The sequence below is a fragment of the Micromonas pusilla genome (genome assembly GCF_000151265.4).
Source record: "Micromonas pusilla CCMP1545 genomic scaffold MICPUCscaffold_2, whole genome shotgun sequence".
Lineage (NCBI taxonomy): Eukaryota > Viridiplantae > Chlorophyta > Mamiellophyceae > Mamiellales > Mamiellaceae > Micromonas > Micromonas pusilla.
In genome coordinates, this window is record NW_003315883.1 from 1,573,589 (window position 1) to 1,595,136 (window position 21,548).

Below are 21,548 nucleotides of genomic sequence, written 5' to 3' on the forward strand. Positions count from 1 at the left end.
TTTAAATATCGAAATCTAGGGCTACATAGCCCTACTGTATGTTTTGTTTGTCATAGATAGCGTACTTTCGTACTTTCGTAATATTTGTAGATGTACAAGTGTAGTTGTACTGTACAGTATGTAGCTAGCTATGTACGTGCGTGTACTTCCTGAAATAGACAACTACTACTGTAATTACTTCCGGAAATAGATAGATAAGGAAGAATAGATACTTCCATATTATCTACTTTCGTATTTCCGTACAATATGCATGCATGACTCATGCATATACGTAGATACGTACTGTATGTACTTCCGGATATTATTACGAGTACAAGATTTACTTCGATTATTATGTACGAAAGTACTTTCGTACGACAGTACTTTCGTACTTTCGTACTTTCGTACGAAATAAAGCAACGTAGCACTACACTAGCTAGCTACGTTGTACATACTGTACGACTTTTACCTGAGCTTGCTTTTTTCGAGTAAAATACACTGAAATAGTACAACGCTGCACTGTACTGTAGTGTGATACGAAAGTACTAGCTAGTAGCTACGTGTACAGAGCTAGTGGCTAGTCACAGTACAAGTGTATTAAAAAGTTTGATCGACTGCGTCGGTCAAGGTTCGTTTCACTCGCCATGCATAGTGTAGGGCTAGATAAAGGTACTGTACTGTGTAGTTGTACACGTACAGTACACGTACAGTAGGCCTAGCTAGTCCGTAATTCGAAAAAACCCATCAAAAAAACGACTCGTGAGGAAAAACACATACGAAGGTACGAAAGTACCTTCGAAGGTACAAAAGTGGACGCGCGAGCACCCGCGCGCGAAACATACGTTATTAATTTAAAAAATAATCATCTTCTTTCGCGACAACACTCAAGTACCGCCCTGTGTTTTTATTCGCGTAGTTCATTGAACTCCTGCATATTTCGAGCGGAAAGAGAAGTTACTTTTGAAGATTATCCTTTCAACTATCGCTTGCAAATTGATGTTCGAATGTGAGATAGCGGGAAAGCTGGAGACGAACGTACAAAAATACCTTCCCGCTATTAACGACACTGTCGTCGGTATAGTGAAGGCATTTCGTTCGAACGCGTACGTAGTTGATATCGGTACTACTTCCACAGCCGCTCTTTCGCTTTTTACTTTCGAAGGTGCCCGTGAACAGCTTTCTCCGAATTTTCTGGTTGGCTCAGTTATCTGTGCAAGGGTCGTCAATTTGAGTTTGGCAGGTGAACCGATATTGAGCTGTAAGAACATAAACGGGCTTGCACACGACCTCGGGATAATTCGTCATGGATATTTATTTTGGTGCAGATTCCACGTGCTGCAAGAACTGATGTCGGGCGGAGGTGTTTCTGCTATGTCACGATTGGGAGATGCAATTCCATTCGAAGGCGTGCTGGGTAATAATGGTTATCTCTGGATAAGTGCGTCGAAAAAGAAAAATATTATCCTCGCAGTTCGGGCATTGCTAGGAAAATAAGCGCGTATTCTGGCCCTACCGTAGCCCCTAGATATGCGAAGTACAGGTTACTCATAAGAATACCTGAAGGCACAGGTGATACGTACAGTCCCATGATATCGCAACATTAATCGAGTGTTTTCTAGGAAGTTAAACTTCAATAGTTGCAAGTTCGAAGGCTTCTCGCAACCATTGAGGTAAAGGGCGTTGTGGGAACATACGGCGAACAAAGGCCTGAACAAATGGCGTAAACTGCTGCTCGGCTATTGCCCATAGAAAGAGTCATTAACCAATGCATGAGAGTTAATCGATCGATGCGAATTCCGGAGAATAGTCAGCGCGTAACATTTAAGATATGGTAAGAAGGCAACGTACTATGTGCATATCTGTGCACAGACGCATCTGAAACCTGATGTTGTGGTATGTCAACAAACTAGCAGCACTTGGATCCTAACACCAGAGGGTATGAATAAGGTGTTATCAACATCAACACGTGTGGAATAACCTTTTTAATTTTGGCGTGAAGGTGAGCACGACAATAATTCTTACATACTAGGCAGTCACAGTCACTGTCGAGTGGTCGATAATCGGTAGCCATAGATGTTGTCTTTAGGCGAAGCACCCCCTTTAACAAAAATACGATGTTTTTTAGTGATGCGAGCCTAGCAAAATTGTGACGTGAAGTACCTCTGGAATAAGGGCTGTTCCAAAGCGAGCTGTGCGCGAAGGATAGACGCAGTCATACAGGTCAGCTCCAAGTGCAGAGCATACCGGAGTTCAGGGTCAGAAAAAAAAAGGCAGTGTCAACTCTACACTTCGATGAACAAGATAGATACTGTTAACATACCACGATATCTAGTGGATACCCAACGCCCATGACATATCTGGGTTTGTCCCGAGGCAGTCTTGAGCAGCACTGCGAAACAATTTCACAAAATGTTTTCTTATGTTCACCGCCAGCCAGTCCTCCGATCGCGTAACCGGGAAGGTGATGATTTCTGCCCAGCAATCCTGCATAATTTTTCGAGTAAAACAAAATAAATTGTTTCCAGGCGTTCATGTGGCCATCTATACAAGGAGCTGAAATATTACAGTGCGAGCCAGGCAACCAACCTTCAATGCTAGTGGTTCTCAGATACTTATCAGTGCCTCCTTGGATAATGCCGAACATGGCCTGTTGATATGGCCGACGATGAGCTGAGATGCAACGATCTAGCCATTCGATGGTACGGCGCGTTGCCTGCTCGAAGCGCGTATCATTCGTACTAGCGGAGCTTACAACGTCGTCAAGTGCCATCAAAATATCGGCGCCGATACTATTCTGTATGTTCATGGATCGTTCAGGAGTCAGAAACAGTTGTCTGCCATCCACAGGTGATTGAAAAGCAACTCCTTCCTCCTGTCACATAAAGTCTCTCCTAGAAACGTTGTTGTCTAAACACCAAACACGTTTGCTCTTCACTACTCAGAAAGCCCGAAAGAGGTGAGAAGCTTTTAAGGTATGAAGCCTTGCCACTATATCAGCAAGATCAAGTAGACTGACCATCTGAAAACCTCCACTATCTGTCAGTGTGCCCCGCTTCCAATTTATGAAGGCAGGAAGCCCATTGAACATATCCAAGATCTCTGATCCTGGTCGGTTCTCAAGGTGGTAAGTGTTGCCAAGTACAACTTTACAGTCGAGGTCCAAAGTATAGGGACACAGTTTTCAACAAGCGTGTTGAACTAAGAATGCAAGGACACGAGTTTACCTTTAAGGAAAATCAAAACTTTTTTTCAACCCCTGCCTCCAGTTGACGTGATGAAATACCCTTTACTGTCCCTGTATTTCGTAAAAAATATGTGGCTCGCAGACAGAACGTCATGTACAATTCACGAAACTTACCTTGCGTTCCAACTGGCATAAATAAGGGGGTCAAACAGTCGAGGTTTCGAAGTGATACTCGTGTCGCCCGTGCTCGGCCATCTTCAGCGAGGACCTCGAAACGCAACGAGCTCTTGTTAGTGTTCTTTCGCGCATTAGATTCGGCTGCCATTCAATCAACAGTCGCTCATTTCTTTACCGGTTGCGTAGAGCTCGCGTGGCGGTGAGTACGGAAGTAACAATAGTATTGTTGTGCGTGCGTGTGTATGTACGGAAGTACCTTCGTACTTTCAACGTACTTTCGTACGAAAGTACGAAAGTACTTCCGTACCCCTACGTGTACAGTATGCGTAATTACTTTCGGAAATAGATACAGTACTTTCGTACGAAAGTACGAAAGTACTTTCGAAAGTAATGTACGAAAGTACGAAAGTACTTTCGTACTTCAGTCCGGAAGTACAGTACTACGTTGTACTTTCGTACTTCCGGAAGTACGCACGGAAGTACTTTCATACGAAAGTACTTTCGAAAGTACGAAAGTATTATCTTCGTACGAAATAAATAAACAACTTTTACATACGTACAGTATTATGAAAGTACATAACTGTATCCTACAGTATGAAAATTATCATCGAAGATAGATAGTTTATAGATACTTCCGTGCCTAGCTACTAGGGAGTAAGTAACGAACGTACGTTTTGGTACCATTTCAGTTCGGCATGTTTGCCCGCGAGTCCCAGCACAAAAAGCACATCACCGTAATCGCCATCATCAGGACTCATCGCGGTCGTGATTTCGCGCTGGGACTCGCGGGCATTAGGAAACTACGCGCGCTTGAAGTTGCGCCTCGGTCAAGCAACCTTTGAAAAATCGCGATGAATTCTCTGGTTTGATCGATACATCGATCAACGCTGAAAGCAAAAAAGTTGTGATGGCAATTTTCAGACGATTTCTCATACAAAACGTACATGTACAGTTGTACAGGCCCCGGTACGCCGTTACCGACTCCCTGAAGAAAAATTCATACCTTCGTACGAAAGTGAAAGCACGAAAATACGAAAGTACTTTCGAAAGTACTTTCGAAAGTATAGATAAGTTGTTACTTCCGTATATAAAAATAAGCTGTGACGAGAAGTCGCAGAGGTGCGCCCTGCGCTGCTCCACTGGCCGCATGCAATGCGACGCGGTCGAGGGCTGCCATCTAAGATCACGGGTCGGATGACAGGCGAAGTGAACTGGGTGGACGTCGAGCCCGGCGCTCGGGTTATTCGCGCAACGATACCGACAGTAAACTGCCGCAGCTTCGCTGATACGTTGAGAAGCACAAGTAAGGCCAGGCGGCGACGCAGAGGTGGCGTCCGCAAGATACGCCTTTGTATTTACTTTTTGTATATTTGCATCAGTATTCGGGTTCTACACCTCCTCGCCACTTGGTATCCCGGAGACGAGACCCTTCGTGCTTTCAGCGAGAGCCCGATTAAGCTGATGTTCAGTAGGAGTGGTATATCCTTTGGAACATGGCAAGCGTTTCACTTCGCAGGGGAAATAAAAATTGATGCAGAAGATTCAGCAATCAGACAGAAAAAGCGGGCATACATGGTCCAAGGAGATATTGTGGAACGCCCGAAATGGTCAGAAGAGCTGAACGTGACGCAAGAGGCAGTGGTGGCCCTCGAACCACCACCACCACTGGGAGTAGGAAGGTCTTGTTTTTTCAGGGTACACCACGATGAGGCGAAGATCACGTTCTATGACGACGGCCGAGTGATTATTCATGCATTAGAAATAGTGAAAAGTCCCCGTGGAGTCACTGATCACATCTCAATCGACGACCTTCTCTGTGTTCACTTTCGTGCTATGACTAAATCTTCCCACCAAAATCTTCTAACACAAGGGATTCAAGTTGCTAACAAGGTGAGTGCAACCTCGGATAACAACATTCTGCCGCAGGTTCCTGATGTGATACCGGATAGTACCTCAGGTAGAGTTTTAATGCTGAATTCAGCGACTACGTTGGAAATGTTATCGGAATACCACCGCACACTTTTGAACCACCAAGCGTATGCAGAACACCATCACTATGGACTTGTTTTGGCCTTAGTTAAAGCAGAAACGCTAGCTGGACGTTCAGGAAAGTTTGCCAAACATCTTGCTCTGGGAGTGCATGCAGCCCAGACTTATATACCTGGGAGAGTGACCATGGGTCTGGCATGGAATACAATTTGTCACATGGCAGGCATAAAACTTTTGTTGCTCTCTTTTTAGTTTCTCTGTTTCAGATTTTTTCCCAAACACTGAAGACAACCTAAAATATTTGGACTTTAAAACACGGACCTAGATGCTTGGCACGCTAGCTGGCAGCCATTCAGTGTTTACGGTGATATGTGGGAACTTGACAAGGACATACTTTTTGGCGACACGGGGCAAATTTGGCTGAACACTGGGCTTCTGTGCGCACGTCCTACAAGGTGGACAGTGAACTTTACTCAGAGGGTAGTCAACGCTGTTTTTTCGGAGTTCTCATCACATGATATCGAGGTGCCTTTAAGCAAGCAAACCCCCGGAAGTATTTTTTCTGACGCAGGCAATCATATACCTGTAGCTTATGGTTTTCAACGCGACCAACCTGCGGTGTGGCATGTATTGAGTCAGACCTGGGCTATGGAAAATAATCTTCCCTATCGAGCACAGGGTTGCAAGGCATGGTACCAGGCTTGCAATCCACGTGAAAATCCGATCGAGTGCTGGCACTGGTGCCACTGGGACCCTTTGCAGCGTGTGATTACGAGAGATGGTCATTGGAAAGGACTTGAATCTATTAACTTTCTTTCTCACGTTCAACTTATTTCTCAGTCAGGTGCATCAAAGGCTACACCCAGATTCAGTTCGAGGAATGTCGATTCCCCTCCACTCCATCGCATGTGTCTACGATCATGCTTCAGTGTGCTTGCGCGGCTTTGGATGGGCTCCTGTTCACTATTGACGGGTGGAGCCTCTTTTTGCTGGCCTGCAGATGTGGATAAGATGTCACTTTGCCATGGTCTAGGTTGCCTGGAACAGATGACTGATCATGGCGGGGGATGGATAAAACATACTGGGCATCAACACTGGAGAGACGTTTTGCCTAGCTGTATCCCGATTGAGGAGACAGAAGCAGCATTGGAGCAGACAGACCATACAGCTTTGTGCACTCAAACTTGATCTGAGGATCAGCTTGCCAGTGCTCAGACTGATTCTCTAGAAAGAAACCGTGTCCTCCTCTAGCGCGTGAAATCAAAGGAATGAAGTCTTACATAGGATAAAATGAAGCGATGATCTTTTAGAAAGGCAAACTATATTCATTTATTCTCTTCTAGTTTTTTAAGTTGCAGAAAGGTACAGAGCTGCAAACTCAGGGCAAAAGATACAACCAAGTAAATACCTCGGTCTGCATAATAAAAGTTCATCCCAAAAGTTTAACAGAAAAGTTAGAACCACGTTCACCTACTCGTCTTAATTTTCTGTAGCGGTTGCGGCAAATTTTGTCTGTAAAATGACGACCCAGCCGAAGGGCAACATGTGACCAAGCTATGATAGAGTCACGGTGTGAATTAGATGTGATGACGTCAGTAGAAGAGTATGTGCAGGCATTTATCATGGCACAAAGTGCTTCATCATCAGCCTGGTTCCACTTCAAGATTTCTGCTCGCCGAATATCACGGGAAAGAATATTGGTCCAACGCTCACGACACTGTACATCACTTCGTGTTGCAACGGAAACAGCGACCTTCGACCATGGCAAGTCAGTGAGGTCGCGTGTAACTTGTGTTGTCTTGTGGGATGCTGTCGTAACTATACTGTGTGCTTCGTTCTCGTCCACTTGCCCTTTAGACGTTTCAGTAAAGTCTACGTTAACTTTGTGACTTCCTTTTAGAAGTGCATGCGTCGCAACGATCAAACGTAAAGAGTCATCCTCTTCAGGTAGCCATGAACCCTTACGCCTACTCGGCTTCAGAACTTTATCCCAGCGATGTAACGCTTGCGCATGCGTGTGTCCTGATAACTGCAGAACCGCTTCCGACCATCGTCCAACTCCTTTATGTTGCACAAATCGGTACAGGATGCCATCCTCTTTTGAAGTCCAAGATCTTTGTATTAGATTTTGGTTCAGGTGAGCCTGAAATCGCCCGGCGCACTGTGTTGCTGAGCGACGATCCATGATAGAATGAAACATTTTTTCGAAAGTGTGGTGGTATTTGATACGGTACTCTTTCAAACGCGAATCAACTTTACTAAGAGTTTCACCAATCCTCTCAGCTGAGAGAATTGAGGCTATATACTTCCAGTCGTAGTATCCTTGGGCTTTGACTATCTCCTGCAAGACAGCATCCACTTCAGCTGTGAAATGACCTTGATGTAGTCTTGGATGACGACAATTTGCCCAGCGAAGCATGCAGTCGATTCCCTCACGCCCGGGAAGGTGTAGTCGAGCCTTCATTGATGGTCAGCGCTAAACCTCTACACTTACCTTGGCGTAAAAGATAAATGAGAAAAGTGCACATACAAAAAATATAATACATGTAGGTTTCCTTGCCAGTTCTTCCCAGTCGAGTCCTACGCTATCAACTGCAGTATCGAATGCGATCGTCATGCTCCTCAAAAAGCACGCGCAAAGAAACAACACACTGCTTGTCTCATTAAATAGCGGTTTTCCCAGCTGTTTGTTGAATAGTCTTGATATTTGCATGTAGTCAGACACACTCTGTATTAGTTGCGCATCGTCTTCACAACTCCAGGAATTCACCTTGCGAAAGCTCACGGGCACTTGGTTCCTAAATGCAGACCAATTCAGTCTCGTGTTGTCTGAGTTTGACAGTTCACAACCAATGGCACGAGAGTAAAGCCGCCCCGCCTTATCTCGTGGAAAGGTACCGTGCAGCATCCCGAAAACGGTACGTCCAGATTTCAACGGGTAGGAGACCATGTATCCGGTGACGTCAGGAAGCGTGTCAAGGATATGATTAGAGGAGAAGGAATGACGATCTACTTTTTCCGATGTCCTGTGATTGACTGAATAGGGATCTTGGCGTGTAAAACGTGCTTCACTTCTGCGAGATAAAACTAAATCGGCGGCACAAATATGTGAGCGCGTTCTCTGTTGCTGTATGGAGTTTGAAGCAAGAACAGCGAAGACATTGCAGGAGCTGTCTAGCCGGGTGACACATATGTTCAGTGGGGGCGTTCCATTCGTTTTACGTGCCGATAACATTTCTAGCTTGTCGACACGACACACTTTAACGTCGTGTGTGTGTTATTATTTTAACTATTGTTATGGTACAGTAGGTGTGTGTGAGCTAATAATCCTAGAAGTAGAAGCTACACGTACCTTCGAAGATACCTTCGTAGATACTTTCGTACTTTCGAAAGTACTGTACTTTCGTACTTATTCGTACGAAAGTACTCCGTCACTTGCCGTAAAGGCGACCCGCGAACAGTAGCTAGCTACAGTACAACTAGATAGATACAGTAGAGAGTTTTGGGATGTAGGGCTAATTTTTGCAAGCACTCCATCCGCCCGGGCGTACGAGACGTACACGTGCAGTACAGTAATCGTGTACAGCTGTACACGTACACGTACAACGTTTTACAACCGTTGTACTTCCGGGGAAGTAGTACTTTCTAAAGTACATACGAAAGTAAAATTTATTAGACTGGCTAGCTAGCTAGCTACATTCGAAGGTACCTACGGAAGTACAACGTTGTACGGAAGTACTTTTGTACCTTCGAAGGTACTTCCGGAAGTACCTTCAAAGGTACACGTAGTAGTCTAGCTAGATATGTACCTTCGTTCGTAGCTTATCTTACTATGGCCTTACTTAGTCTATCTACCTTCGAAGGTACCTTCGTATTAATATTCTATCTACTGTACAGTACGTGTAGCTAGAATAGATAATCCATTAGTTGTATGTTTGTACGTGTACTTCCGGAAGTACAACTATATATGCGTTGAGCGGAAGTACAACTACGTGTAGGGATAGATAGAATATGTGTAATTCCGTGCGAACGAAGGTACTTCCGGAAGTACTTTCGTACTTTCGTACTACAGAAGTACTTTCGTACTTTCGTACTTTCGTATCATACACAGCTACACACTACGAGAAGGTACTTTCGAAAGTACTTTCGTACCTGCGAGCTAGCTACCTTCGAAGGTACGTAGGGCCTACGTACTTCCACTGTACTTCCATAGAATACTTCCGTAGCTACGAAGATTGTCCGTAGATAGCTAGCTACGAAGGTAGCTAGCTACCTTCATAGAATAGATAGTAACCTTCGAAGGTGCTTCCGGAAGTACGAAAGTACTGTACGTGTACATTGTACACGTGCGTGTAGTAGTACGAAAGTACGAAAGTACGAAAGTAGCTAGCTAAGGTAGCTAGCTACCTTCGTAGCTAGCTACGAAGGTAGATATCTAATACGAAAGTACCTTCGTAGCTAGCTAGCTCTAGCTAGCTAGCTAGCTAGCTAGCTAGATACCTAATAAGGTACGAAAGTACCTTCGAAGGTACTTTCGTACCTTCGTACTTTCGTACTTTCGTACGAAAGTACGAAAGTACTTTCGTACGAAGGTACGAAGGTAGCTAGCTACAGTAGTGAGTGGTGCTGAACGGGAGAAGGTGTTGCTCGAGGAGGCGGTCGCACACGGCGCCAACTCCCACCCGGAGGCTCGACGTGTTTCGATATCTAGCGTGTAGCCTATCCTCTTATGCCGGACACTCGAAAGAGTTGGAAGTGCATGGGACGATGGGTAAACGACACCCCGCTTCTCAGGATCGCTCTCTGTTATGCTTGATTCAGTCCCTTGTCGATCATGTTGTTATCCTAGAGACGAGAGACGACCTCTCGATCAAAGGCTATCTGACTGGGTGCGACGAAGGAATGAACTGCACGCTTGAACGCGCGGTGAGGGTAACACCTGAGGGACGGAAAGACGAGTTGGATAAGTTGCATGTCCGCGCGCGCGTGATCCGTTTCGTGCACATGCCACGCGAGATCAACTCAGTTGTGCTGATGGAGAAGAAGCGGCTAAAGGACTTTGAGGCGGCCAGACAATACCAGAGTAAAGTTGTGTTTGGCCCGATTCACGTTTCAAAGATAGTGGGTTCTATGGAGAAGAATGGTTGAATACGGGTACCAGGAGATATAGCTCAGAAAACCAAAAAAGTGCTTCATATTCAAATCGCTTCCCGCGCTGCCTTGATCTCCTCAGCCTCCGCCATGATCCGTTCTAATCGTTCCCACTCAGCATAATATGTGTCCTGCTTCGCGACCTTCAAGTCTCGTTCCTTCTGGACTTCATGTGCTGCGTTAGCGTCTGAACCACAATGAATCAGCTTCACGTCTATCGCTGCGACTGCTTCATCTAACACCGCAAGCGCGCGTTCAATCTTCTGTACGACGCTCGGAGCGTTGTATGCTTCTTTCAGAATTGCTCTTTCTACCTCTTCCTTCGCTATTAACGCTTCCCGTTCCTTCGCAGTTTTTATGTCAACGTCACTAACACTTGGAATGTACGTATTTTTCTTCAAATGTCGTCTCAAGGAATCGTAGTCACCGTACCAATCGTTCACGTTTCCTTGACCGTCAAACACGAAGATGTGATCCACAAGGTTGTTGACAAACGCTCGGTCGTGACTCACGACCAGAACACATCCGTCAAAGTCGAATAACATGTCCTCCAACGCCTCGATTGTATCGAGGTCCAAGTCGTTCGTTGGTTCATCCAGAATTAAAAAGTTAGGGGCCAATGCCATTACAGATAATAATTGTAAACGCCTTTTCTCCCCACCACTGAGCTGCGATATTGATGTCATCTGCCTTGGACCACTGAAATTAAAACGCTCCAACAATTTGTATGCAGACACCCCCTTGAGCAAACCTCCGAAGCCTCCAACCACACTTCGCGCTTCACCTTCTATGGCTTTCACATAATCAGCCACCTTGAGGTCAGCCTTGTCATCAAATGTCGCAACCTGACTGTAGTATCCAAATTGTATTGTTTCTCCTACGCTTACCCAACCGCTGTCCAACGGAATCTCACACATCAACGCTTTCAAGAACGTGGTTTTGCCTGCGCCGTTAGGACCAACTAGGCCGATCTTCTCCCGTTTAGAGAAGGCGTAAGAAAACTCATCAAGAATTATCTTCTCGCCGAACCATAAGGTCATAAATTCCTTGCATATATCAACTAGGCAGGGTGATTTAGGATAAACTGGCCTCGAGCATATAAAGTGTATCACCTACCAAATGCAAGTGATGCTTTGTCGAATTCTGCTACGAAATCTCCCATCCTCGACACCTTGGCTTCAACGAGATCAACACGCGTTCCCTTGGTTCCAGATTTCGCCACGCGATAGCTTAAAGAGTAGAACCTCTCTATCCGCGCTTTCTCCTTTGTTGCACGTGCTTTAGGTTGCCGACGCATCCACTCCTTTTCCTTTCTCAGCGTGTTCTTTGCAGCCGCCCTATTCTGCGCCTCCGCCGCCCACCTAGCCTCTCTGGCTTCTACGTATGCCGCGTATCCACCCCGGTGCATGTGCGCGCCGCCGAATCCGTCGAGCTCTATGATATCTGGACACACCGCATCGATGAACCTCCTGTCGTGGCTGACAAGCACAACTGCGGTGCTCCCCATGCTACTCAACGTCTGCTCAAGCCACTCCACACCCACAACGTAAGGATACAACACATCCAAAGTTTCAAGAATCAAGTGGATCACGTTCAATCATGCTTCACGAAACTAAAAATGAAGGTGGACAACTTCTGTTCACTCGTGAAAAGGAAAAAAAATATAACGAACCTCAATACTCAAGTGGTTGGTGGGCTCATCCAAAATCAACAGCTCCGGTTCTTCTATAAGTGCGGCAGCGAGAGCGACGCGTTTTTTCTGACCTCCACTCAGTTCTCCCATTTTCCGCATCAAGAACTCGTCGCAACCTAGCCGATCAAGCGTGCTCTTTGCTTTGCTCTCCAGATCCCAAGCTGACATCAGGTCCATTGCCTCGAGCGCAGCAGTCAACTCTGATGTGGCACTTAACGTTTCTTGTTCCCCAACCGCAGTCTCGATGCCATTTACAGCCGCATCATACCTCCGTAAAGTCCGCATCGTAGGGGTATCCCTTGCATACACTGCCTGTAGAACCTCGAGGGACTCGTCAAACGCCGGCTCTTGTTCAAGAAAAGCGACACGTAAGCCTTTCCGGATCCAAAGATCACCATCTTCCCCAGCATATTTTCCTGCTATAACCTGTAAAAGTGTAGACTTACCACTACCGTTTGGGCCAACGACCGCGATGCGCTGTCCTGCGGAGAGCGCCAGGTCGACGTTCAAGAACTGGTATTTTTCTCCATCGTGAGTTTTCCGCAGGTTCTTGCCAACTAAGATTTGTTCCTTTGACTCCGAGTTGAAAGTGTCGGAAAGCCCATCTTTCCATGTCTCACCACCTCGGCCGCTTTCTTTCCCTAAGGCTGAGGGAGAAGAGGTCTGGATCCGGCGATATGTTGCCTGCTGCCTAGGAATGGAGATGCCGAGACGTGGTGGGTTACGACGAGAACGTGAGTCATGTCGAAAGTCTATTCGTGTCCTGGGAAAGGTGAGATAGAAAGGATAACGGACTGCGTTGGCTCACCGCAAGATGTTGATGCACGAGTATTTCGCGCAAGAAGCGGTCTCCATGATTCTGATACCGGTGACACGGACTGGAACACAAAATTTGCATAAACACTCTCAACACAAATTTCGTAAGTTACCTTCGTACGAAAGTACGAAAGTACTTTCGAAAGTACTTTCGTACCTTCGTACGAAGGTAGAACGTGTCGTCTATCGTGTACTGTGTGTACTATATCTGATTACAAAGAGATTGAGCTCTAACCCATCCGGGCAAAACTTGTGATCTGAATGCAAGCAGACCACACTATGAACAATCCTCTCACGTAGTAAGCAACCCCACGACGGGATTCATGAAACCCATGTGAGCCTCACGAGCGCACGGAGCCTGGGCGATGTGGAAATCCCAGCTCCATAAACAGGATTTGCGCTGCCGCCCCGTGGAAGTTTTCAGGGCAGGGTTTAGGGTTTAGGATTTAGGGTTTCGTGTACTGTTTTTGGCTACTTGTACACATAAACCATATCATACGTTGTAGTTATAAACCGTCGTCATGCATACCTACACAAGGTACTGACGTAGCGCGTAGCGCTAGTCAGCGACGCGTAGCACTCCGCTAGCGAAGTGTGTTATTTGATGTGAAGCTGTGATGTAGCGCAACTTAGCGCGATCTGCCTAGATTTGCATCTGATCGGCGCGCTCGTTCGCTACATGTGCTAGCTGTTCGCTGCCACCTCAGCCGCTAGCACTTCGTAGCGATTCGCGAAGAGCTAGAAACGCGCTATGATCCTCCGCCGCTGCGAATCGCTTCTAGGTACTCTGGACCCGCCCATGGCTGCCGCTAGTGCTAGAGTGCTACTAGCGCTAGTGCTCGCGCGAGTCGCCGCTATTAAGTGCTGCTAGCCGCTATTTTCTGCTAACCGCTGCTATCTGATGGCTGGAAGTTCTGCTGTCCCGGTCATGGATGGCTGCCGCTAGTGCTAGAGTGCTACTAGCGCTAGTGCTCGCGCGAGTCACCGCTCTTAACTGCTGCCAGCCGCTATTTTCTGCTAACCGCTGCTATCTGATGCTAGCTCTTAAGCTGGCAGTTGCTGCTGTCATCCAGCTAGCGCTAGAAACTGCTAGCTAGCACACTGTCGCTAGTCGCCGCCATACGTACGCGCCGAGAGCTCGGACAAGACGCCCCACCCCCCGAGCGGCCCCGTTCCGCCCCCTCGCGGCTAGGGTCCTCGAACCCTAGTTAGGTTTAGGGTTACGCGTTCGCGTCGGAGCGAGCTCGGCGTCGCGAGACCCTAGTCGCGAGGGTGGCGAAACGGTGGCCGCGAGTTTTAGGATATTGAAAAACGTAGTTCCACCCGAGGTAGTGGTAGGGGGGTAGGTTTGGGGTTTAGGGTTTAAGGGTACGGCGACCGCGCGAATATCACGCGGGCGAAGCCCGCGTGGCTTTCGATCAGATGTGATGATGCAACATGAGCTCATGGGGCGAAGAGCCACCGAAGGCGTGCGATGAGTTCAATATTGCTATCAAATCATTTGTTTATACGATGAAAATTCGAACCTCAGAGGCTAAATGTACGAAAGTACGAAAGTACTTTCAAAGATAGAACTTTTGAAACCTGGTCAGAAATAGTGTCAAGTGACAAGTGGGGTAGTGGGCGAAGAAGCTATCTATCACTGTAGCGCCGTACTAGCGCCTTTTAGCGCCTTCTAGCGCCTTCTAGCGCCATGTAGCGCTCTAGCTAGCGCTCTAGCGCTCTAGCGCACTAGCGATTGAGTAGGAGCCTGGTGATACGCCCAGCGAATACTGTAGTGCCGTACTAGCGCCTTTTAGCGCCTTCTAGCGCCTTCTAGCGCCATGTAGCGCCAGTAGCGCTCTAGCGCTGTAGCGCTCTAGCGCACTATAGGACGCCCTGACGCAGCCCGGCCAGCACGCCTGTAGACGCCCAACAGGCCGATAGCGCCACTATAGTGCCAATAGCGCTATCGCCACTGTAGCGCCTGGTGCATAGCGCTACGTAGCGCTACGTAGCGCTATGCTATCGGCGCTGATACTGTACGTACTACGTAGCTACGTACGAAAGTACCTATTTTTTATGATACTTCGAAGTTTAAACGTACGTACGGAAGTACAAGTACTGTACTTCCGCTCCGGAAGTAAGTTGTTATCTCCATAAATATTTAATATCATAAATAGTTGTTTTACACGTACATAATTTATCATGTGCGTGTGTAGCTGTGTACAGTTGTACACGTACAGTACGTATACATTGTACGTTACTTTCGTACTTTCGTACTTTAAAGTACTTTCGAAAGTACTTTCAAAGTACGAAAGTACGAAAGTACTTTCGTATGTACGAAGGTAGTCTAGAAGTCTACACTCTACATACAGTATCTATTTCCGGAAGTACGAAGCTACGTACAGTAGGTACCGTACGTGTACTGTACCTTCGAGGTAAGTTGCAAATATCAACATTTTTATCCAGAACTTATTAACAACTTTATTGTACGTGTACGTGTACGTGTACAGCTGTACACGTACGGAAGTATTTTCCGTGAGAAGGTACACGTGCGTTAAATTGTACTTTCGTACTTTCGAAAGTAAGTTTATTACTCGAAGGTACTTCCGCACTTTGAAAGTATCTATCGAAGGTATCTATTTCCGTGCGTACAACGTTTTACATATGTACACGTGTACCTTCGAAGGTACGAAAGTATACACGTGTAGAACTGTAGATACTATAAAGTTGTTATGATACTGTACATACAAGAAATAAATGAAATATGGCAACTCATAACTATTGTACGAAATATCATATTTATTATGATATTTATTACCTTCGTACCTGAAGGTACGAAGGTACAATGTACATGGTACACATGCAGCTTCTCCCATATCATATGATAAAAGTCTGCGTACGTGCGTGTACAACGCGGTACGTGTAGGTAGGGCTTAGCCCTTTATTGTGCACTACGTGTACAACTACATACCTTCGTACGAAGGTACCTTCGAAGATAGAATACTTTCGAAAGTACTTTGTACAGCACACGCACGTACTCCGCGTTACAGTAGTGTACTGTACGTGTACGTGTACAGATGAAATAAAATACGAGAACGTTGCGTTGTTCCGATACTACACGTACGTGTGCAGTACGTTGCTCCGCTGCGCGACAATGATCTGAGGTTTATCGGGCTGTGCCTGCTACTCTTCCTTGCAAAACGATTTATCTACCTTCGCATCAGTGATCTAATCTTCTATAAAATGGTAGGATCGTGTTAGTTACCTGGCTCCCCTCCGCTGTCCGCGAACTCTGTTCACGAGAGTGTGGACTACCCTTCACGACTGACGTTTCGAAAATGCCATTTTGTGACAGGAAGTTGTAAGTATGAGCGCTGTGAAGAAAGCGAAATCAAAATATGAAAAATTTTATAAAAAGAAGCCAGATCCGGCGGGGCGTGCACTAGGCTTGAAAGCTCACGCTGCATTCATAGCTAAAGATTTCACCACGGCTAAGGATTTATATGAAAGGGCCCAAGCCCTCTGTCAGGCATCAGACACACGAGCGAATAAAGAGAAAAAGAAAACTTCAGGAGTTGTTGTATCGCAGCGTGGTATGACATCCTCCTTCAGCGATCTTCATGAAACTCTCGAGATGGAGGTCGACCTCCCTAGGCCCGGTTCAGAGGATCATGTGATCGCAAAAAAAAAGTCCCAACTGCCTGTTGGTGCAAGGAATTTTGCAGTAAACTCCCCCGAATGCTTAGCTGCACATGTGTCTATTACGGGAGGAAAATGGCAGACACGATTCCCCCCCGAACCCAACGGATATCTTCATATCGGACACGCCAAGGCGATGCAATTTAACTTTGGGTTAGCTGCGAAGCATTCTGGGTGCACTTATCTGCGTTTCGACGATACCAACCCTGCTGCTGAGAAACAGGAGTACATTGATTCAATCAGAGACTCTGTTGATTGGCTCGGTCATAAGCCTTTTAAGGTGACGTACTCTTCGGATTATTTTGATGAACTTTATGAGTTTGCCTTAAAACTGATCAGGCAGGGCAAGGCTTATGTTTGTCATCAAACCAAAAGTGAGACGGCGGCATCTCGTCAACTTCTGCAGGAATTTCAGCTTTACTGTTCTCGGAAATGTCTGCCACGATACGGCACGCCACTGCCTTTCGGTGCAGCATCACCCTACCGATGCAGAAGTGTGAAAGACAACTTGATACTTTTTGATGAAATGAAAAGAGGTCTGTGGGAGGAGGGCACCTGCAGCTTGCGGATGAAAGGTGACCTGCGTTCAGACGTCACCTCAATGTGGGATCTTGCTGCGTATCGCATTAAGTTTGAGAAACATCCTCATTCAAGCGATAGATACTGCATCTACCCCACATATGACTACACGCATTGCTTAGTGGATAGTCTTGAGAACGTCACCCATTCTCTGTGCACCTTAGAGTTCGAAACACGACAGGCACCAAATGGGCCCTACTATTGGCTACTTGATAGTCTTGGGTTGTACAAGCCAATTACATGGGAGTTCGCACGCTGTAACATCACACACAATGTACTATCTAAGCGCAAACTCAACAGGTTGATTACAGAGGGTCACGTTACAGGCTGGGATGATCCTCGTTTGCTGACTATAGAGGGCCTTCGTCGTCGAGGCTACACTCCGACGTCAATCAATCGATTCTGTTTTGAACTGGGCACGACCCGCAACGACAACACCCAACATTTCAGCAAACTCGAGCGATGTATCCGCGAAGAGTTGGACGATGTTGTATATCGCCGATTCGCAGTCTTGGATCCTTTGCCTGTTATCATTTCCAACCACCCTGGCACTCCTTTACCAGTCAACTGCCCCTTACACCCGAAGTTTCCAGAACGCGGCATCCGAACATTGAACCTCACAAGCACCGTGTTCATAGAACGCAGTGATTTTCGTGAATTTGATGATATAAATTTCTATGGACTTGCACCAGGCAAATCTGTAAGGTTGCTGTTCGGTTACAATATAACTTGCACTGGCTTTCATAAGGACGCATCAGGAAACGCTTGTTTGCTGAAAGCGATATATGTTCCAGACTCACTTAACACAAAGCCACCCAAAGGCACTCTCCACTGGGCATCAGCTGATTTTGTTCAGGGCGAAGTGCGAGTATATGACAAGCTGTTTCAGGCCGAGGTTCCTGGGAAAAAGGATGACTTCAAGCAAGGAGAACAGACACACTACCAAACAGAAGGATCAGACGCGGTGCACTGTACAGATGTGGACTGGCTTTCCCAATTGAATCCTTCTTCCCTGGTAGTTCATGAAAATGCTCTCCTCGAACCTTCGATCGCCTGCATGGCAGATAAACCACTTGGTTTTCGCTTTCAGTTACAGCGTTTGGGGTATTTCACTATTGACAGAGAATCCACTTTGAAGAAACCTGTGCTGAATAGAATCGTCACGTTAAGGGAATCCAAAGATCTCCGAACACTACATCAGATTTAATTAGCAGCTCTACAGCACAGTATACATTTTCTAAGAGAATTGTTTAACTTCTGTGTGAGTTGAATGATTGACGGCAGTTTCAGAGTTGCTTCTCTGGCTTTTTATCGCACATCTTGCACAGGAAACATTTTTCCTGAGAATGTCCAGTGCATAGCGGTGACTGCGTGTACAGCTTTTCAAGTAGAGACTTTTATTTTAAAGCTTCTTCCTTTGAGCTCACGCCGCAACTCGTCGCCTCCAAGTTTGAATGCAAACGAACTTATTACCTCAACCTCAACTCCTGTAGGAGATGCCGAACCTCTCCACCGAGCTTTTTGTCTGCAAAAATTCCGTCCTCATACAGATAATTGCACAAATGTAATTCCCTCTGTATGCTTGCAGCCCGATGACCATGCTGTGTTAGAGCAACAGTAACGTCCTCTTTATTTTTCTGTGACTTACATTGGAATGACAACCAAGCACTCTTGTCACTCGTGTAAGAATGACCCGCAGTTAAGTCATATTTAATCATCCTAGCACCCATTTGTGCGTAGACACTGTACAGTTGCAGCGTAATACTCAGTGTCAAGTAAGCAAACAGAATTGGAAACGTTAAGGATTTGCTGCAGTGTAGAAGTTCTGGAAAAAAGTGCAATAGCAGTGCGACAGTACAAGAAAATGTTCCCAAAAATATTTTTCTGTTATCGTGAGCATGATCGTACACGTAGCCAGAATCGATCAGAAACTTGAATTCGAGGGAGAGAAGGACAACTTAGAAGCGAGTAGGAGTTCGAGTAAAGTTGAAGCCGTGTGCGAAATAGAAACGAACATTAGGTTGGTTTTTATACCGATAACAAACAGTCGTCAAATGCGCGCTTAAGTTGTGCGAGATCTCCTATAGCGACAAAACGCGCGCTTGTATCCCGAACTTGGGCGCCAATCTCGGACATTCGTGTGTGTGTTATTTCAAGTCTCCGTGACGTGCAGCCCTGGACATTCTGTTCTGTGTATACGCGTACGCCTGATGAAGAACAGTTAACCTAGCTAGCTAGGCTACGTGTGTGCGCATACCGCTACGAGTAGAAGAGTGGCGAGATAGGCTATGTGGCCATAGTACCCGAGCGACGTACTGTATGTACATGTACAGTCTTTTTGTAATCAGATCTACACACAATTTTATGTACATGCATGGACAGTACCGAAGGTATTATTCTATCTTCGTACACGACTACAATGATAAAAGAGAATAAAAAGAGCACATAAAAGTGTACAACGTACGTGTACTGTACGTGTACACGTACGGAGTGGAAATTGATAGTCCCAGATATGATAAATGCAACTAGCTAGCTAGCTAGGACACGAGATCGACGATTTCTATGAGCAAACATATTAAAAATGAATCGACCCATGATGTACGTGTACTTGAAAGGAGAAAATTGAAAGAAGAAAAATTCGTTGACTCGTAACTTGCTTTCAAATTTCCAAAGAGAGCTGCTCGCGCGCTTGCGCGCCGCTTTTCGCGCAGTTTGCGGGCCGGAACACTCGCGCGAAGAGTAGCATCGCATCTTACGCCTCGAGAGCTTTCCATCGATGAGTCTTTTGTGAGTGTTCCCCCCCGCAAACATAGTCAACGATCATGGTTCAGAAATGAGCTTTCGTTTCTGAAGTATGATACTCCAAATATGATAAGTTGACCATAAAAGATGAAGGTAGAGCTCACAGATAGCCCGTCGTGTACGTGTACACGTACACGTACACGTACAGAGAGTCGTCAATAACACAACCCACCACCATATTCGAGAAGACCGAACGATCCGTGTCGCAAGCATCTTGCCAGATATCTTGCAAGCTGCTTATTTTTCTTATTAAACACAAGCAAAGTGTGTGTGACAAGCAAATGTCCACGCCTGCAGAAGTGAACAACGCGAACTACGACTACAGTTTCGAAAACGACGAAGACCCGACTGTTAATTGTACTATAACGATTCGTTGGGATGGCAACGACATGCCCCTCAGAGTCCCGGTGCGGCCCAGTCTAATAAATGATCTTTAGTTAACTTCTTTGCCTAAACCCAACTTTCATACAGCAGACAACGTGCACAAACACACGGATCAAGGATATAATCTCACTGAAAACCTGTGGTCGCCTACTTCCCAACCGTATGCATCTCTCGTATAATGGCGTCGAAGTTGGCTTACACCCGCCTGGTACCCTCATATCTGACCTTGGAGTTGGAGTTGACTCTGCTCTACTAACGTTGACCATCCTCCCAGAGGTGAGCACAAGCACGCACATTTCGAGGCGAGTTGATATGCCAGCTATTCTCCCCTTGCACAAGATAACGAATAGCTTCAAAAATGTAAAACGCAAGCGTGTTCGTGCCCAAGGCAACAATGAGCGATTCACAAGGGAGGAGGCAGAGGCTCTCGTCACAGGTGTATCCTCGTATGGAATCGGCAACTGGGTTATTATACTGAAACAACACTTCAAGAACTCAGCACGCAGCTCGGTAGATCTAAAGGATAAGTGGCGCAATATGTGTGCGGCCGCGTTTCGACCGCACGGTTTTAAGTTTCGTGTATCTTACTTTACACCAGATTTTTTGGCGAAGGTGCGGTCAGTCCAGGCAGAAGCAGAGCAGCGGTCACGTTTAATGGCCAAGTCGCAGGAGCTCGAATTGAGGGATAAAAAAAACGCAAGGCTGGCAAAGTTGGCTGAACTTACTTCGGTGTAATATATGTTCATCGTGGTTGGGCGATCGGGTGCCATATTTCGTCTCATTGTGTACGAGCCCTCGCCCTGTAATTGTATTGCAAATCTTCGAATTAACCACAGTTCGGGTGATGTTAACTATAATCAGTTCATGGTGACACGTATCGCGTTGAACACTTTGATTTTTAATTATTTTGTATATTCATGACGTATCCAGTGCGTATCCTATACTGTACACTACGTGTACGGAAGTATAATATTTAAATATTGAATACGAATGTAAAATTATTACGAAGGTATCTGCTATCCTGGAGGCACCTTCGACGGTAGCTACTAGCTAGCTCATATTTCCAGGACGTCAGAAACGGAGTATATTTTCTGAGTCATGAACGTTGAC

General features: G+C 46.1%; 8 protein-coding genes across 8 annotated transcripts; 3 read left to right on the top strand and 5 right to left on the bottom strand.

The window, feature by feature from the left end:
- Positions 1-769: 769 nt before the first annotated feature.
- Positions 770-3,446, bottom strand: MICPUCDRAFT_25109 (uncharacterized protein). The gene is made up of 9 exons (XM_003056452.1): positions 3,263-3,446; positions 2,969-3,123; positions 2,566-2,851; positions 2,296-2,463; positions 2,140-2,219; positions 1,958-2,077; positions 1,828-1,902; positions 1,560-1,722; positions 770-1,500 (listed from the first exon to the last, which is right to left on the bottom strand). Exons 1-8 carry the CDS (start codon positions 3,354-3,356, stop codon positions 1,603-1,605), a joined length of 1,098 nt encoding a protein of 365 aa, XP_003056498.1. The 5' UTR covers positions 3,357-3,446; the 3' UTR covers positions 770-1,500; positions 1,560-1,602.
- A 1,025-nt stretch (positions 3,447-4,471) lies between these two features.
- On the top strand, positions 4,472-6,616 carry MICPUCDRAFT_55584 (uncharacterized protein). The gene is made up of 2 exons (XM_003056071.1): positions 4,472-5,540; positions 5,655-6,616. The coding sequence occupies exons 1-2, from the start codon at positions 4,493-4,495 to the stop codon at positions 6,515-6,517; spliced, it is 1,911 nt and encodes a 636-aa protein (XP_003056117.1). The 5' UTR covers positions 4,472-4,492; the 3' UTR covers positions 6,518-6,616.
- A 640-nt stretch (positions 6,617-7,256) lies between these two features.
- Positions 7,257-7,505, bottom strand: MICPUCDRAFT_8990 (uncharacterized protein; the record flags this gene model as incomplete). Its single annotated transcript, XM_003056453.1, has 1 exon — positions 7,257-7,505. A coding segment is annotated over one exon (249 nt), but the record flags the coding sequence as incomplete, so codon positions are not given.
- Positions 7,506-10,414: 2,909 nt separating this feature from the next.
- On the bottom strand, positions 10,415-13,044 carry MICPUCDRAFT_25113 (ATP-binding cassette superfamily). The gene is made up of 4 exons (XM_003056454.1): positions 12,982-13,044; positions 12,153-12,864; positions 11,631-12,011; positions 10,415-11,526 (listed from the first exon to the last, which is right to left on the bottom strand). The coding sequence occupies exons 1-4, from the start codon at positions 13,026-13,028 to the stop codon at positions 10,528-10,530; spliced, it is 2,139 nt and encodes a 712-aa protein (XP_003056500.1). The 5' UTR covers positions 13,029-13,044; the 3' UTR covers positions 10,415-10,527.
- Positions 13,045-13,650: 606 nt separating this feature from the next.
- On the bottom strand, positions 13,651-14,753 carry MICPUCDRAFT_64839 (uncharacterized protein). Its single transcript, XM_003056455.1, has one exon. The coding sequence runs from the start codon at positions 14,434-14,436 to the stop codon at positions 14,194-14,196; it is 243 nt and encodes an 80-aa protein (XP_003056501.1). The 5' UTR covers positions 14,437-14,753; the 3' UTR covers positions 13,651-14,193.
- Positions 14,754-16,099: 1,346 nt separating this feature from the next.
- Positions 16,100-18,661, top strand: MICPUCDRAFT_70273 (glutamyl or glutaminyl tRNA synthetase). The gene is made up of 2 exons (XM_003056072.1): positions 16,100-16,220; positions 16,330-18,661. Exons 1-2 carry the CDS (start codon positions 16,218-16,220, stop codon positions 18,457-18,459), a joined length of 2,133 nt encoding a protein of 710 aa, XP_003056118.1. The 5' UTR covers positions 16,100-16,217; the 3' UTR covers positions 18,460-18,661.
- On the bottom strand, positions 17,296-19,406 carry MICPUCDRAFT_70274 (uncharacterized protein). Its single transcript, XM_003056456.1, has 2 exons — positions 19,287-19,406; positions 17,296-19,183 (listed from the first exon to the last, which is right to left on the bottom strand). The coding sequence occupies exons 1-2, from the start codon at positions 19,386-19,388 to the stop codon at positions 18,722-18,724; spliced, it is 564 nt and encodes a 187-aa protein (XP_003056502.1). The 5' UTR covers positions 19,389-19,406; the 3' UTR covers positions 17,296-18,721.
- Positions 19,407-20,228: 822 nt separating this feature from the next.
- Positions 20,229-21,173, top strand: MICPUCDRAFT_55590 (uncharacterized protein; the record flags this gene model as incomplete). Its single annotated transcript, XM_003056073.1, has 2 exons — positions 20,229-20,461; positions 20,526-21,173. The coding sequence occupies exons 1-2, from the start codon at positions 20,336-20,338 to the stop codon at positions 21,171-21,173; spliced, it is 774 nt and encodes a 257-aa protein (XP_003056119.1). The 5' UTR covers positions 20,229-20,335.
- Between the last annotated feature and the right edge of the window lie 375 nt (positions 21,174-21,548).